At 46.5% G+C, this 17213-nt stretch overlaps 1 protein-coding gene across 1 annotated transcript in view; it reads right to left on the bottom strand.

Moving 5' to 3' along the window:
• Positions 1-17213, bottom strand: part of LOC134984060 (zinc finger protein 271-like) — a 221260-nt gene that overhangs the window by 165656 nt on the left and 38391 nt on the right. Inside the window, exon 7 of the mRNA XM_063949701.1 lies at positions 5803-7020. Coding sequence (XP_063805771.1) covers positions 5803-7020 — 1218 coding nt within the window. The remainder of the gene's footprint in view (positions 1-5802; positions 7021-17213) is intronic.

Genomic DNA, 17213 nt, shown 5'->3' with positions numbered 1-17213 from the left:
TATAACAGCATATATTATCATTATTACAGGCTGCTACTCTCTCCCCAACCTCATTCATTCTTCAGATGTTATATTTCTGTAGCGGGTGCTGGAGATACAGAAAGGTGGTTCTCCTGATTTGTGGATTCATTGCATACAGACGTCATTACTAGTCACTGGTTACTACTCGTTATCTGACTGATTTATATTTATATCAGGCGTCACTCAGTGATTGGCAATAGTATTGTGTAGATACATGTTGGGACAACTTAGCAGGCCTTTGTAATGAAACAGGCAGAAAGCTGGATATTATCTATGCACTAACCTTGGGATAATATAATGTATACCTCGCTCTGTGACAGGGTTTCATAGTGTATACCTTGTTACAGGGAAGATCCCTTCTCAATAACAATATTGTCACAGAAGTGATACAAATGTGTAGAATTGTATATGCATGCCTTAGAGAACTGTGCTGTGTTACAGGGTTACACATGATATGCTCAGTCACAGGAGAACACCTTTTATTACCAACAATATTGTTTTATTCCATGTGCATATCTTTGTGATGTGGTCAGTTATCAATTTATATATGTACTGAATGGGTAACACATGTGATTGAGGATTCTGATCTGGTACAGGGTTTTACAATGATATACTTGTTATAGGAAAACATTTCCTCTCAATACCAACATTATTACATATGTGCTGAATTGTACATATATGTTTCTTTGTGCCTGTGAGAACGATCCCACTGTTATACATTATAGGTAGTAACACTGTCTTATCGTGTGATACGCTACGGGTAGTAACAAAGTGGTCATTGTAAGACATAGTGGTTACCAGAAAAGCCCACTTAGGTTGTATGCAGTAGTAACGCTCTGCAGGGAGCACTAAGGTTGTATGCAGTAGTAACGCTCTGCACGGAACACTTAGGTTGTATGCAGTAGTAACGCTCTGCACGGAACACTTAGGTTGTATGCAGTAACGCTCTGCAGGGAGCACTAAGGTTGTATGCAGTAGTAACGCTCTGCAGGTAGCACTTAGGTTGTATGCAGTAATAACGCTCTGCAGGGAGCACTTAGGTTGTATGCAGTAACGCTCTGCAGGGAGCACTAAGGTTGTATGCAGTAGTAACGCTCTGCAGGTAGCACTTAGGTTGTATGCAATAATAACGCTCTGCAGGGAGCACTTAGGTTGTATGCAGTAGTAACGCTCTGCAGGGAGCACTTAGGTTGTATGCAGTAGTAACGTTCTGCAGGGAGCACTAAGGTTGTATGTAGTAATAACGCTCTGCAGGGAGCATTTAGGTTGTATGCAGTAACGCTCTGCAGGGAGCACTTAGGTTGTATGCAATAATAACGCTCTGCAGGGAGCACTTACGTTGTATGCAGTAGTAACGCTCTGCAGGGAGCACTTAGGTTGTATGCAGTAGTAACGTTCTGCAGGGAGCACTAAGGTTGTATGTAGTAATAACGCTCTGCAGGGAGCATTTAGGTTGTATGCAGTAACGCTCTGCAGGGAGCACTAAGGTTGTATGCAGTAATAACGCTCTGCAGGGAGCACTAAGGTTGTATGCAGTAACGCTCTGCAGGGAGCACTAAGGTTGTATGCAGTAGTAACGCTCTGCAGGTAGCACTTAGGTTGTATGCAATAATAACGCTCTGCAGGGAGCACTTAGGGTGTATGCAGTAGTAACGCTCTGCAGGGAGCACTTTGTATGCAGTAGTAACGCTCTGCAGGGAGCACTTAGGTTGTATGCAGTAGTGACGCTCTGCAGGGAGCACTTAGGGTGTATGCAGTAGTAGCGCTCTGCAGGGAGCACTTAGTTTGTATGCAGTAGTAACGCTCTGCAGGGAGCACTTGGACTGTATGCAGTAGTAACGCTCTGCAGGGCGCAGCATTAAAACAGTTTTTTTTCTGAGATCAAAGTCCCGTTGTGAAAGGATCTCATAAATTTGATAAAAAAACCCTGTGTTTTTATATTTCACTTGCTTATATCAATTATTGCTCTACCCATATACCCATACATACATAGGTGTGCGCAGGGGGGGTGCCTGGTGCGCACAGGCACCCCATAATGTCTGGCTCCCCGATCTCACATGCCTGATGCAGCGATCGCCACACAGGCTGATTACTGTCCCCTCTGCACTGCACCCTGTCAGGACTACATTACTGACCGGACACCTGGTTTAATCAAGGGTGCCACTGCCACCGGCTTTCAAACTCCCGGCTCCACCTCCATGTACAAAAACAGCGTGATGTGATGTGATTAAGTCAGGCTGCTCACACGCCCACCCATCACACCCGCCACATACACACCTCTCTCCTATGCTATGCCAACGTCAGCCACTGATGAGGATCAGCATGCAGCCAGCGTTCCTCTTAGTAAGACAAATTCAATACGGCGGTCGGCAGCAGCAGCATGGACACGTCACTCGTTTTTCCAGCAGCAGCAGCAGCAGTACTAGTCTGCGATTGTCAGTGTCAGTGAGTGACTGACTTGTAAGTAAGCTGCTGCAGCTTGCAGGGGAAAGAGAGGGGGAGCCAGACCAGGCTGAGGAGGAGCAGTGTAATTGCAGTGAGTGGCATCAGGGGTGTTTGCTTGGTGCACACCATAACATCTGACAATGTATCTGCTTTATTAGGATTGGTACAAGGGTGGATATTTAATATTTTTATATTGCGTTGACCGTCAATAGATGGTGCTAGACACGCCCAAAAGGTGGTGCTAGACACATCCCCTCCGACGGTGCACCACCTAATAAAATGTGCTGCACACGCCTATGCATACATAGGTAGTGCTGGTACATAGGTACGCTCTCTTTGTACCCCATCTGTGTCACCCGTCTGTCTACCCCTCCCCTTTAGAATGTAAGCTCTCAGGAGCAGGGCCCTCTTCCCTCATGTGCTTATCCTTTTCTTACTTTAATAATCTTCAACTGCACCACATCCAGCAGTCTTCTGCCACCTGATACTTATTCCAGTGTCATCTGCTGATGTAACTATGTTTAATTACCCTGTACTTATCCTATACGGTCATCAACTGTAAGTTGCTGTTTTCCTGTGATTATTTATGTACTCTATAATTGGGCGCTGCGGAACCCTTGTGGCGCCATATAAATAAAGGATAATAATAATAATAATATAAACTATTTCATATCCTTCATTCATTTTTTTGTCTTTCCAGGCTGACAATCAAATACTCATAAGGGTCGTAGGTTTAGTACTTAGTTTGTTCTTCAATCTGACAAACGATACAATTTTATTTCACTAAGGTGCGAGCACATTACCATCACAAATAGGACTGAGCGCAGCACAACCTTCTGTATTTGACAGTCAATTGCCTTATGTCATGCCTATTGACAAATCTATCCTAAATAAAAATAATTAAAAAGTTATATTTTAATTTATTCATGAAACATAAAGAAAAAAAGAGTGTGCCACACATTATGGCTTCTTTATATATGCCCACTAGTGTTTTTTCTAAACCCCCTAACCAGTCATTGCAATTTGCTTAATGGCGCACCTCCAACCTGATTAGCTAATCTTTGGTATTAACACTTTCGGATTATTCCCTCTATCGGTTGGTTCATACATAGAAGGATCATAAAACAATTATCATTTGGGCCTGTGCATAGTCCCTCAGACTTAACGTCTTCCCTGGAAATACTTGTGGATGGAGCCCTTCATTCGCTTTGCCAGGATTCAAGGGTGGTCAATCTGTTGAAATCAGAGCACTACATTTTGGCCACCGTGCTCGATCCTAGGTGTAAAGCCTATGTTGTATCTCTCTTTCCGGACACAAGTCTGCAGAGGTGGAAAGACCTGCTGGTGAGAAAATTGTCAGCTCAAGCGGAACGTGACCCGTCACCAGCTCCTCCTTCATTTTCTCCAGCAACTGGGGCTGCGAGGAAAAGGATAACATTTCCGAGCCCACTCGCTGGACACAAAAGTAATAATACAAGTGACACATTAACAGGAAATTGTTTCTGTCACCATAGCGACAATAATCTGGAAATAAGATAATACACAGACACATAAAAAGACTCAACGGAAATCTTTTGTTTTAAACAACTTTATTTCATATCTTTAATACACAGATTTTTCTCTATATTTTAAACTTAAAAAATACTTTACTCTGCACAACGTGGATAAAATGTCCTTTAAAGCACAGAAGGGCCGGGACCATTTCCCGGGGGCTGTGATGTCACATCTGCGTTCATCTCTGATTAAGCTTCCAGAGTGCACCTCATATCTCATCTTTTCCAAGTTACTACAAATGATATGAGATCGGTAGCAGCACTACTTTCAGGATTATTATACAGAACACACATAAAGGCTGACACAGCAAATAACAGTAACACATACAAGGGATTCATTAGAAATAAGGAAGCATAATAATCATTAAGTCTAATTATCAACTGGTTCTGTGCGGGACCCATACACCTCTTTACTGCCTCCAGCAGCCCCTGGTACTGCACTGTGACCATCCGCCCTGTCTCCCCCCACTACTGCCACCGCTATGTGTCTCACCCCACTACTGCCACCCACCCTGTCTCCCTCCACTACTGCCTCCCGCCCTGCATCCCCCCACTACTGTCACCGCCCCGTCTCCCCCCACAACTGCCACCCGCCCCGTCTCCCCCCACTACTGCCACCCGCCCTGTATCCCCTTACTATTGTCACCACCCCTTCTCCCCCCACTACTGCCACTGCCCTGTCTCCCCTCTGACACCTTAGCGCTGCTTGGGGACAATATTACCCACAGACACTGCCTCTGGCAGCCCCCGCTACTGCACTAGTGCCACCACCCTGTCTCCCCCCTGACACCTCAGCACTGCTTGGGGACAATATTACCCACAGACACTGCCTCTGGCAGCCCCACTACAGCACCAGTGCCACCACCCTGTCTTCCTCCTGACCTCTCAGCACTGCTTGGGGATTCTTGGTACTGCTGGTAACAGTCCTTCATCTGCAGGTGGAAGTAAGAAAGCAGGACAGTAAGGAGGAAGATGCTGCTTCTGGTACCATGGACCCTGGTCATGTAGGGCTGAGTCAGTAAGATTATGTAATAGAGTCACCATCTTACAGGCAGCCGGTGAAGGGAGCAGAGAATGGGTGTTATGAGGCAGGAAGGGGCTGGTTAGGTAACAGCCTGGCTGCTGCATTCTGTACAAGCTACAAGCGGTGCAATTCTTTTGCTGGGAGACCCAGGTAGAGGACATTGCTGTAGTCTATGTGTGATGATACAAGTACATGTATGACTGTAGGTAGATCTTCTGAGGGAATAAAGTGCTGAAGTCTGGCTATGTTCCTCAGATGAGGATCTGATTGTGGCAGATACCGATATCTAAGTGTCACTCCACCATCTAGGACACCAAGATTCCGCACATGATCAGCATTTTGTAACTCTGAACCCCCAAGTGTAAGCCTGGTTGGTAGCAAAGCTGAACTGTAGCCCTGCCCTTTGGTGGTGAGCTTAAAGACCTGTTTCACCAGGACTGAATCACAGCCAACTGGCATCACCCACACCTGGAGCTCAGCTAGACAACCATTTAGGATTGGTACTGGGTTCTCAGTACCTAGAGCAAAGACAGGTCATCTGTATAGCAGTGGTAGATGAGGACATGACATCTGATTATTTCACCCAGTGGTAACATGTATATTGCAAAAAGCATAGGAGATAGGATGAGAACCTTGAAGAACAACGCATGGCATTGATGAGTATACTCCAGAAGATTAAAATGGTTCCTCACCTGAGTTATGTCTAATGTGTGCAACAAGAGATGATTTATTTCTCAGAGTATAGAAATGGTTTCTCACCTGTGTGACTTTGCTGATGTCTAAGAAGATTTGATTTTTGTGTAAAACATTTCCCGCACTCAGCGCAAGAAAATGGCTTCTCACCTGTGTGACTTCTGTTATGTCTAACAAGATATGATTTAAGTGCAAAACATTTCCCACACTCAGAACATGGAAATGGCTTCTCACCTGTGTGCCATCTCTGATGTCTAACAAGATCTGATTTACATGTAAAACATTTCCCACACTCAGAACATGGAAAAGGTTTCTCACCTGTGTGACTGCGCAGATGTCTAACAAGTTGTGATTTACTTACACAACATTTCCCACACTCAGAACATGGAAATGGCTTCTCACCTGTGTGACTTCTCTGATGTATAACAAGTTTGGATTTCCAGGTAAAACTTTTCCCGCACTCAGAGCAAGAAAATGGCTTCTCACCTGTGTGACTTCTATGATGTTTAACAAGATATGATTTAAGTGCAAAACATTTCCCACACTCAGAACATGGAAATGGCTTCTCACCTGCGTGACTTCTCTGATGTTTAACAAGATGTGATTTCTGTGTAAAACATTTCCCGCACTCAGAACATGAAAATGGCTTCTCACCTGCGTGACTTCTCTGATGTATAACAAGATGTGATTTGTGTGCAAAACATTTACTGCACTCAGAACATGGAAATGCCTTCTCACCTGTGTGACTTTGCTGATGGGTAGCAAGTTGTGATTTGTGTGCAAAACATTTCCCACACTCAGAGCAAGAAAATGGTTTCTCACCTGTGTGACTTCTGTTATGTATAACAAGATTTGATTTAGTTAAATAAGATTTCCCACACTCAGAGCAAGAAAATGGCCTCTCACCTGTGTGACTTCTCTGATGTGTAATAAGATGTGATTTGTATGTAAAACATTTCCCACACTCAGAACATATCAGTGGCCTTCCACCTGCCTTACCTGTGTGTGGGTTAATAAGCTTTGTGTTCTGTGTAAAACATTTGGCATCTATAGAACAGGGAAACACTGTATCTACTGTTAGAGCTGTAACAGATGCACCAATATCAGAGTGATCAGGAGAACATTTCCCAGGATCAGGGGGATCAGCTGATAGAGCTGGATGTATAATTGGGGTAATGGGATTAGCTCCTGTAGAATCCTGTCTACTGTCATTATCTTTTATGTCACAATCCGGGGATAACTTTAGATGTCCTTCTGAGATATTCCTGCTTGTGTGTCCATCTGCTGGAAATAAAATACATTATGGAAATGTGACATTTTCTGTAACAATATTAATCTTATAAACAATAGGAGAAGACGACTCTCTGGGACACTTAATTGTAAATGTGTGTGTATAATAAAACATAACTTTTACTGAAGGCTTTATAATATTGTGTCTCAGAGTATCATTGTGTCCACCCTCCTGAGAACACTCACAATAACAAATGTAATATTATATTAAGACTTAGATATATCTCTCTCTTGTACTGGTAACTAACCATGAAGTATAAATGGAGATATAGTCACTCGCCAAGTCCTATGTCAGCACCAATGTAAAACAATGGATGGGGAACATATCGTATGAATTGGAGATTCTAGATGAACAATAACATCAGTCATATGAGCTGATGGATCAGAGAAAAGTCTCCTAACGTTACTCCTGGAAGCATTGGTAATGTAGCATTCCTTTATGTGTGTGCTCATACGCTGGTAAGCCTGTACATGTGTTACTCACCCTTATATAAGGTATATTGCTACAGCAGAGTAGGTGTGGAACAAGGTACCTTACATGCAATACACCATATAATACCCTGTACTCATCATCATCATCTGCTAGGTTATAATCCACTTTCTCTTATGTCCTAGAGGACACTTGAGTCCATTTAGTACCATGGGGTATAGACGGGTCCTTTGGGAGCCACTGGCACTTTAAAAGTTTAATAGTGTGGGCTGACCCCTCGATCTATGCCCCTCCTACCAGACTCAGTTTAGAAAATGTGCCCGGAGGAGCCGGTCACAGCTAGGGGAGCTCCTAGGAGTTTTATTTTTATTTTCTAGAGATAGGTTACAGGAAGGCTGCTGGCAACAGCCTCCCTGCTTCGTGGGACTTAGGCGGGGGGGGTGGGGGGTAGAAACCAACTTCCTGAAGAGTAGTGATGTGTACCGGAATTTTTTCGAGTTTTGTGTTTTGGTTTCGGTTCCGCGGGCGTGTTTTGGATTCGGACGCGTTTTGGCAAAACCTCACCGAAAATTTTTTGTCGGATTCGGGTGTGTTTTTTCCAAAAAACTCTAAAAAACAGCTTAAATCATAGAATCTGGGGGTCATTTTGATCCCATAGTATTATTAACCTCAATAACCATAATTTCCACTCATTTCCAGTCTATTCTGAACACCTCACAATATTATTTTTAGTCCTAAAATTTGCACCAAGGTCACTGGATGACTAAGCTAAGCGACCCAAGTGGCCGACACAAACACCTGGCCCATCTAGGAGTGGCACTGCAGTGTCAGCCAGGATGGCCGATTTAAAAAATAGTCCCCAAACATCACATGGTGCAAAGAAAAAAAGAGGTGCACCAAGTTCGCTGGATGGCTAAGCTAAGCGACCCAAGTGGCCGACACAAACACCTGGCTTATCTAGGAGTGGCACTGCAGTGTCAGACAGGATGGCTGATTTAAAAAATAGTCCCCAAACAGCACATGATACAAAGAAAAAAAGAGGTGCACCAAGGTCGCTGGATGGCTAAGCTAAGCGACCCAAGTGGCCAACACAAACACCTGGCCCACCTAGGAGTGGCACTGCAGTTTTCTAGCGAGAGGATGAGTGCTTCCATCCTCATGTGAATCTGAACCACTAGCCATGAACATAGGCCAGGGCCTCAGCCGTTCCTTGCCACTCCGTGTCGTAAATGACATATTGGCAAGTTTACGCTTCTCATCAGATGCTTTTAATTTAGATTTTTAGGTCATTTTACTGAACTTTTGTAGTATGCTTGACAACACAGAGGTAGAGCAATGGACTACTGTACCATACTGCTATATATATATACTGGTGGTCACCAAAATTCTGCACTGTCCTCCTACTATATATACTGCGCACAACTAAAATGCACCACAGGTATGGATGGATAGTATACTTGACGACACAGAGGTAGGTAGAGCAGTGGACTACTGTACCGTACTGCTATATATTATATACTGGTGGTCAGCAAAATTCTGCATTGTCCTCCTACTATATATACTGCGCACAACTAAAATGCACCACAGGTATGGATGGATGGTATACTTGACGACACAGAGGTAGGTAGAGCAGTGGACTACTGTACCGTACTGCTATATATTATATACTGGTGGTCACCAAAATTCTGCACTGTCCTCCTACTATATATACTGCGCACAACTAAAATGCACCACAGGTATGGATGGATAGTATACTTGATGACACAGATGTAGGTAGAGCAGTGGCCTACTGTACCGTACTGCTATATATTATATACTGGTGGTCAGCAAAATTCTGCACTGTCCTCCTACTATATATACTGCGCACAACTAAAATGCACCACAGGTATGGATGGATAGTATACTTGACGACCCACAGGTAGGTAGAGCAGTGGCCTACTGTAATGTACTGCTATATATTATATACTGATGCTCAGCAAAATTCTGCACTGTCCTCCTACTATGTATACTGTGCACAACTAAATGCACCACAGGCATGGATGGATAGTATACTTGACGACACAGAGGTAGGTAGAGCAGTGGCCTACTGAACCGTACTGCTATGTAATACTGTTGGTCACTGGTCAGCAAAATTCTGCACTGTCCTCCTATACTACAATGCAGCACAGATATGGAGCGTTTTTCAGGCAGAGAACGTAGATATTTTCAGCACACTGAGCACGGATATTTGCAAGCACACTCAGCACAGATATTTGCAGCACACTGAGCACAGATATTTGCAGCACACTGAACACAGAAACTGAGAGAACGCTGCACTTCCTCTCCCTATCATCTCCAATGAACAAGTGAAAATGGCGGCGATGTGCGGCTCCTTATATAGAATACGAATCTCGCGAGAATCCGACAGCGGGATGATGACGTTCGGGCGCGCTCGGGTTAACCGAGCAAGGCGGGAGGATCAGAGTCTGCGTCGGAACCGTTTAAAAGGGGTGAAGTTCGGGGGGGTTTGGATTCCGAGAAACCGAACCTGCTCATCACTACTGAAGAGTTAATGGTTCTCTACTCTACTGACAGGACACTGAGCTCCTGAGGTTGCTGATCGCAAGTCCACGAGGCAACTGCTCTCTCCCGCAGCACGGCCGCCACTCCCTAACAAAGCCAGAAGAAAGTGGTGAGTACAGCGCCGGCGTCCCAGTTAGCAGGTTGCCGGCGCAAGGGTGGAAGCGCAGCTCTGACAGGCAGCACTCCAGGAAGGCTCAGCAACACACAGTGTAGGCGCTTTGAGGGGCGTCCTGAGCCCGCGCGGATAAACCCTACACTGGTCACGCAGATAACAGGGGCTAATATACCTGTTAGCGCTAAAATCCTCAGGCCAGTATAAACAATTAGTGCAGGAAGCCACACGCCATTACAAGGGGCGGGGCTTCCTCTCAGAGCGGATCCAGTACTAACCCGCGCCATTTTCTCCCTGCAGATCATAGGAACTAGGACACTGACAGGGAGCGCTGCCCTCCCTATTAAGGTTAGTCAGCGCCGGGCTTTTATCATAATAACTGCCTACAGGGGCGCGGTGTGGCTGGCTCCTTATACTCTGTGACTCTCTGAAGGTACTCTGGGGGGAACTGTGTCTGACATTTTCCTGTGTGTGTGTGTGTGTGTGTGTGTGTGTAAGTGTGTATATCCACATTACCATGTCTAAGGACTCTGTGTCCTATGCTGCAGAGTGTGTATCTTCTCCTGAGGAGTCTATTCCATGTACTCAGGACTGCAATCTGCTGTCTCAGCCTTCGGAATCCAAACCCCCATGGGTGGATTATTTAAGGGGAATGATATCCCAGATTTCAACAAGGATGTCACATACTGAGAAAGAGACGCAGTTTCTACACCTACATACCCCAAAAAACGTACACTTGCCCAGATAATGCAAGCTGACACTGATACCAACTCTGATACGGGGACGGTGATGGGGATATGCAGGGGGGTGGGGTGTATCCCTTGCTAAAGGGGTGCAGCTAATGATTGAAGCCATTAGGGATGTTTTGCATATTTCTGAGAAGGTTCCGGAACAAGTAGAGGAATATTATATTACTTGTTTGAAAAATTCTGGGAAAACCTAGAGAAAATTCCAGATCCCTAAAAGAATTCTCATTGCTTTCCCTTTCCCTGAAGAGGATAGGAAGAAGTGGGAAAACCCACCTATAGTAGACGCTTCTGTATCTAGGCTGTCTAAAAATGTGGTTTTACCTGTCCCTGCTTCAACCGCTTTAAAGGAGCCGGCTGACCGCAAGATTGAGACCACGCTCAAATCACTATACACAGCTACAGGCGTGGCTTTAGGGCCCACTATTGCTTGTGCATGGATTTCTGAAGCCATAGTAAAGTGGTCAGGCAACTTATTAGAGGACTTCGATACTATGAATAGGAGTGACATTGACTTATTTTTACGTCACAAACAGGATTCTGCAGGTTTTATGGTGGAGGCCATGAAGGACATTGGCCTGCTTAATGCAAGGGCTACTTCCATGGCTGTCTCGGCACGCCGAGGACTCTGGCTACGCCAATGGACTGCGGATGCAGAATCCAAGAAAAGTGTGGAGAACCTGCCATTCACAGGTCAGGCACTATTTGGGGACGCATTGGATGCGTGGATATCCACGGTGACTGCGGGTAAGCAGACATTTCTTCCCTCCACAGCAGCCCCGGTTAGGAAATCTTATCCTTCATCTACACTGCAGTCCTTTCGGAACACAAAATTTAAAAAATCCAAACTCCCTCCAACCTTCTTTAGAAGAGATCGGGAAAGATAAAAAAAAAACCTCACCAACAGGTTCCCAGGAACAGAAACCAGGTTTTGCTTCCTTCAAATCTTCAGCATGATGGTGGACCTCCCAGCGTGGAGATCAGGCAGGTGGGAGCAAGACTAAGAGATTTTAGACACGTCTGGGCATCATCATGCCTATACCCCTGGGTAAAAGATATTGTTGCCATGGGGTACAGACTGGAGTTTCAGGAACTCCCACCTCACAGATTCTTCAAATCAGGCTTACCAGCATCGTTGACAGAAAGTGCTATCCTACAGGAAGCCATTCAAAAATTGGTACGAACAAATGTCATTGTTCCAATTCCACCTCACCCAAAAACCAAGGGTTATTACTCAAACCGGTTTGTGGTACTGAAACCGGGCAGTTCGGTAAGGCCTATATTGAACCTGAAGTTGTTGTACCCCTACTTGAGGGTTTTCCAATTCAAGATGGAGTCTCTGAGAGCGGTGATCTCAGGTCTGGAGAATATCAAGGATGCGTACCTTCACATTCCGATCTGGCCACCTCACCAGGCCTATCTACGGTTTGCACTACAGGACTGTCACTATCAGTTCCAGACGTTGCCATCTGGCCTCTCCACAGCACCGAGGGGGTGTTCACCAAGGTCATGGCGGAGATGATGCTCCTCCTACGCAAACAGGGAGTGAACATAATTCCATATCTGGATGATCTGCTGATAGAGGCATCTTCCAAGGAGAAGCTGTTGCAGAGTATTGCACTCTCAACTCAACTACTCTGGGATCATGGGTGGATCCTGAACCTTCCAAAGTCACATTTGGAACCGACAAGGAGACTGCCCTTCCTGGGGATGATACTCGACACAGAAGTGCAGAGGGTGTTTTCTACCGGTGGGGAGAGCGTTGGTGATCCTATCAATTGTCAGGGATGTCTTAAAACCTCCCCGGGTATCGGTTCATCAGTGCATTCGCCTTTTGGGGAAGATGGTAGCCTCCTAAGAGGCTCTACAATATGGAAGATTCCATGCACGGTTCTTCCAGCTGGATCTCCTGGATAAGTGGTCGGGATCGCATCTTCACATGCACCAGCGGATACGCATGTCGCCGAAAGCCAGAATTTCACTCCTCTGGTGACTGCAAACTTCTCACATGCTCGAGGGCCGCAGGTTCAGGATTCAGAATTGGATTCTTCTAACCACGGATGCAAGCCTCAAAGGTTGGGGAGCAGTCACCCAGGGGGAAAACTTCCAAGGAAAGTGGTCAAGCCGGGAATCTGTCTTTCAAATAAACATTCTGGAACTAAGGGCCATATACAACGGCCTTCTACAGGCGGCACATCTTCTGCAAGATCGAGCCATTCAAGTTCAGTCGGACAACGTCACAGCGGTGTCCTACATCAACAGGAGGGGTCTTCCTCAGCAGACACGATCTCCATCCATGGTGGGTGGGGTTTTAGAGGGTGGGTGCTGTTGGCAATCAAGCCTGTATCAATGTGTGCATTTATATTTAATCAGTACATATTTGGCTGCAAAGCATCCTAGCTGCATAGTATGTTAGTGTTAAGTATGAATATATGACCTTTGGAGATACTCGGAGATAAACAGGAGAGGAACAGAAGGACAGCAGACTATCTTCCCCAACTGCAATCAACATCCTACAGAGTAACCTAATCCAGTACCACCAACACCTGCAGCCCGCACAGCCTGGACACTGACCTCCCTGTCTGATTACGTAACAGCCATACTGCTCTTACACATTGCTTTCTGCTCCTTATTTATAATCTCTACAACCACTGTGTAACAATCTCAGCCTTTCCGTTCCTTATATTATTTACCAAAAAAAGTTTTTCACTGTCTCTGCTTTTACTACATCCCCCTTCTCATTGTCCATTCTATATTACACCCACTTCATTCTATATTATTCCTCTGAACAACACTACTGTACTGGAATTATGGCTCCTCGATCCTGTCCCATACCAATCCTCACTGCTAGGTCACCCCACAATTTCCAAACCGTCCACACGCATTCAGAACCCACCCAACCTCATCCCCATCTCCCCTGTCCCCTCCCTTCCCTTCTCCTGTGCACTCTGTAATGCTAGATCAATCTGCAACAAGCTGCCAACTATCCACGACCTCTTCATCTCCCACTCTTTTTACCTTCTCGCCATCACTGAAACCTGGCTCTCCTCCTCGGACACCACCTCCCGTGCTGCCCTCTCCTACGGAGGCCTCTCCTTATCCCACATGGTCAGACCTGATGGCCGCCAGGGTGGAGGCGTGGGCATCCTTCTCTCCCCAAACTGCACCTTTTTGTGTCATCCCACCTGAGCCCTCCCTCACCTTCTCCACCTTTGAGGTCCACACTATCCGCCTCTTCTACCACATTCACCTCCATGTGGCAGTGATCTACTGCCCTCGGCTGCTGTTCACCTTTCCTTGACAACTTTGCTGCCTGGCTTCCCTACTTTCTCTCCTCCGACCTCCCCTCTATCATCCTTGGTGACTTTAACATCCCTATCGAGATCACTAATGCAGCTTCCACTAATATTCTTGCCCTTTCCACTGCCTTTGGACTTTCTCAATGGTACTACAACCCTACTCACAATCTCGGCCACTCCCTCGACCTCGTCTTCACCCACCGATGTGATCTCTCCGATTTTTCAAACTCTTCCTTCCCTCTCTCTGACCACCATCTACTTTCTTTCACCCTCTCATCTTCCCCTCTACTCTCCACGCCCAGACCCACCATCACCAGACACATTCTCGGGTATATCAACCCCGCTATCCTGTCCTCCCTTGAGACCTTCCTCTCTCCTCCTTCCACTATGACTTGTCCCAATCAGCCTCCTTCTCTAACTCTTCCCTAACTGCTGCTCTCGACTCTGTGGCCCCCCTCTCCTCTGTCCCCCTCCATCGCTCCAAAACCCAAATCCCTAGCACACCAAACTAACACGATTCCTACAAAAATATTCACGCTCCGCAGAACGCTCGTGGAGGAGATCTCACTCTCTGGCGGACTTCCTCCATTTCAAGTTTATTCTCTCCTCCTACAGCTCTGCCCTTTCTCTCGCCAAACAATACTTTTTCCAAACACTCATCTCTTCTCAGTCCTCCAGTCCATGCTGACTTTTTGAAACTTTCAACACTCTCCTTCGCCCCCCTCCTCCCTTACTGACTTTGCCTCCTTCTTCATCTCCAAAATTGTGGCTATCCAATATGACATGTCCTCCCGTTACCCCTCTGCTGCCCCATCATCCCTCCCCTCCATCTATCCCACCCTGTCCTGCTTCTGTCCCACCTTAGACAAGGAAGTCCACTCTCTCATCTTATCCCCCTTCAACCTGCCCCTTGGACCCACTCCCTTCCCATCATCTCTGCTCCTTCCCCCCCCCCCCCCCCCCACCGCCGGCTCCCACCTTGCTCACCTCTTTAACCTATCGCTCTCTACCGGCATCTTTCCCTCACCATTCAAACATGCTCTGGTGTCCCCTATTCTCAAAAAAACCAACCTTGACCCTTCATCACTCACTCGCTACCTCCCCATCTCTCTTCTCCCATTTACCTCCAAACTACTTGAATGACTGGTCTACAGCCATCTCACAAGCTACCTCTCTGACAACTAAATCCTTGATCCACTACAATCTGGATTTCGCCCACTCCACCGAGACTGTCCTAGTGAAAGTCACCAATTACCTGCTTTCGGCCAAATCCAGGGGCACTTCTCTCTGCTTATTCTTCTGGACCTATCTGCTGCCTTTGACACTGTGGATCACCCTCTCCTCCTCCGCACACTCCAAAACATTGGCCTCTTTAGCACCGTCCTTGACTGGTTTACCTCTTACCTCACTAACCGCTCCTTCTCTGTGACTGCCTCTGGAACAAACTCACACCCTTCCATCCTTCCTGTCGGTGTCCCTCAGGGTTCTGTCCTAGGCCCCCTTCTGTTCACCCTGTACACCTCTTCCCTGGGTGCGCTCATTAACTCATTTGGCCTTCAATACCACCTCTATGCTGATGACACACAACTCTACCTCTCATCTACTGATCTGTCCCACTCTGTCCTCTCTCAGGTCTCCAGCTGCCTCTCTGCCATCTCCTCCTGGATGTCTGAGCATTCTCTGAAGCTCAACATGGACAAAACTGAACGCATTATCTTTCCCCCAGCCAGAGCAACACCCCCTACCAATATCTCTATCACTGTTGACAACACAATCATCTCCCCCGTTCCCCAGCTCCGCTGCCTGGGTGTCACTCTTGACTCCTACCTCTCCTTTGCACCCCACATCCAAGCTCTGGCGCAATCCTGTGTTATGCACACCAGTGCCTGCAGGAAAGTACTGGTGTCAGAACTGTTATGCACTCCAGTGCCTGCAGGAATGTACTGGTGTTTGAACTGTTATGCAAAACAAATGGACTCACAGACACACTAAGGAACATGACATAACGTACACAGAAGGTGATAGGGTAACAAAATACACACAAAGTGAACAGAGAAGCCCAGAGGCTAAGGAACTGGGTATCTCCCTTGTATTAGAACTGCTCAGATGGGAAAAGCAAGATGTTGTGTTTTAATACGTAGAGAACCTGAAATGCTGTTGCTAAGGGCAACAGCAAAACCCTAAAGGGTTACCAACGGGTGTGGCAGTAAACTCCTTGGTCAGAGATGGAATGATAGACACAAGGAGAGTCTCCACAATCCTAATTCTCACTTGCAGTGCACAGGTTCAGCTTACTGCCACTAAACTGACCCCTGACACCTAGCACAGTGAGACAAGATTAGACAGGCAAGTCTTAGAATACAGCCGCAAACTTGCTAAGTTCACAGAGTAGAAACAGAACCCCAGCAAGCTAAACGACTGACTCCAGTCTTACTGTTAGGTCTGGATTGGCAGAGTGTAATACCAAATCCCCAGGCCTATTTGCAGTAAGCAACAAACAAATACAAAGCTACACAGTACTGGCTAACTTTCATGAACTGACTAACCAACAAAGATTCAGCAGCATCTGCTTACTCTGAGAAGAGGCCTTATAAAGCAGGTGCTGTCCACGCCCCACTCAGACCTCACAGACTGTGAGCACAAAAACCAGCACCGGATCCCCTGCCGTGCACAGAGCCTATAACCACTGCACAGCAAAAGACCCGAACCGGAGTATCAGCTGCGCTCAGGTTACTCCGCTAGCACTTGTCTCCCGGTTGCCATGACGACGTGGCAGCACAGGGCAGGAGACCCTAACAGTACCCCCCCTCTGATGAGGGGTCAAAGAACCCCTACCACCGGGTTTATCGGGGAACTGCGAGAAGAAAGAGCGTATCAGTCTGGGGGCATGAAGATCACAACTGCGCACCCACGACCGCTCCTCCGGACCATACCCCTTCCAGTGCACCAAAAATGACAGCCGACCCCGAACCACCTTGGAGTCAAGAATCCTTTCAACAACAAACTCCCTCTGGCCACGTATCAGAAGAGGGAAAGGT

This window comes from Pseudophryne corroboree (assembly GCF_028390025.1).
Source record: "Pseudophryne corroboree isolate aPseCor3 chromosome 3 unlocalized genomic scaffold, aPseCor3.hap2 SUPER_3_unloc_33, whole genome shotgun sequence".
NCBI lineage: Eukaryota > Metazoa > Chordata > Amphibia > Anura > Myobatrachidae > Pseudophryne > Pseudophryne corroboree.
The sequence above is the reverse complement of the archived record's forward strand: the minus strand, read 5'-3'. Positions and strand labels throughout refer to the sequence as shown.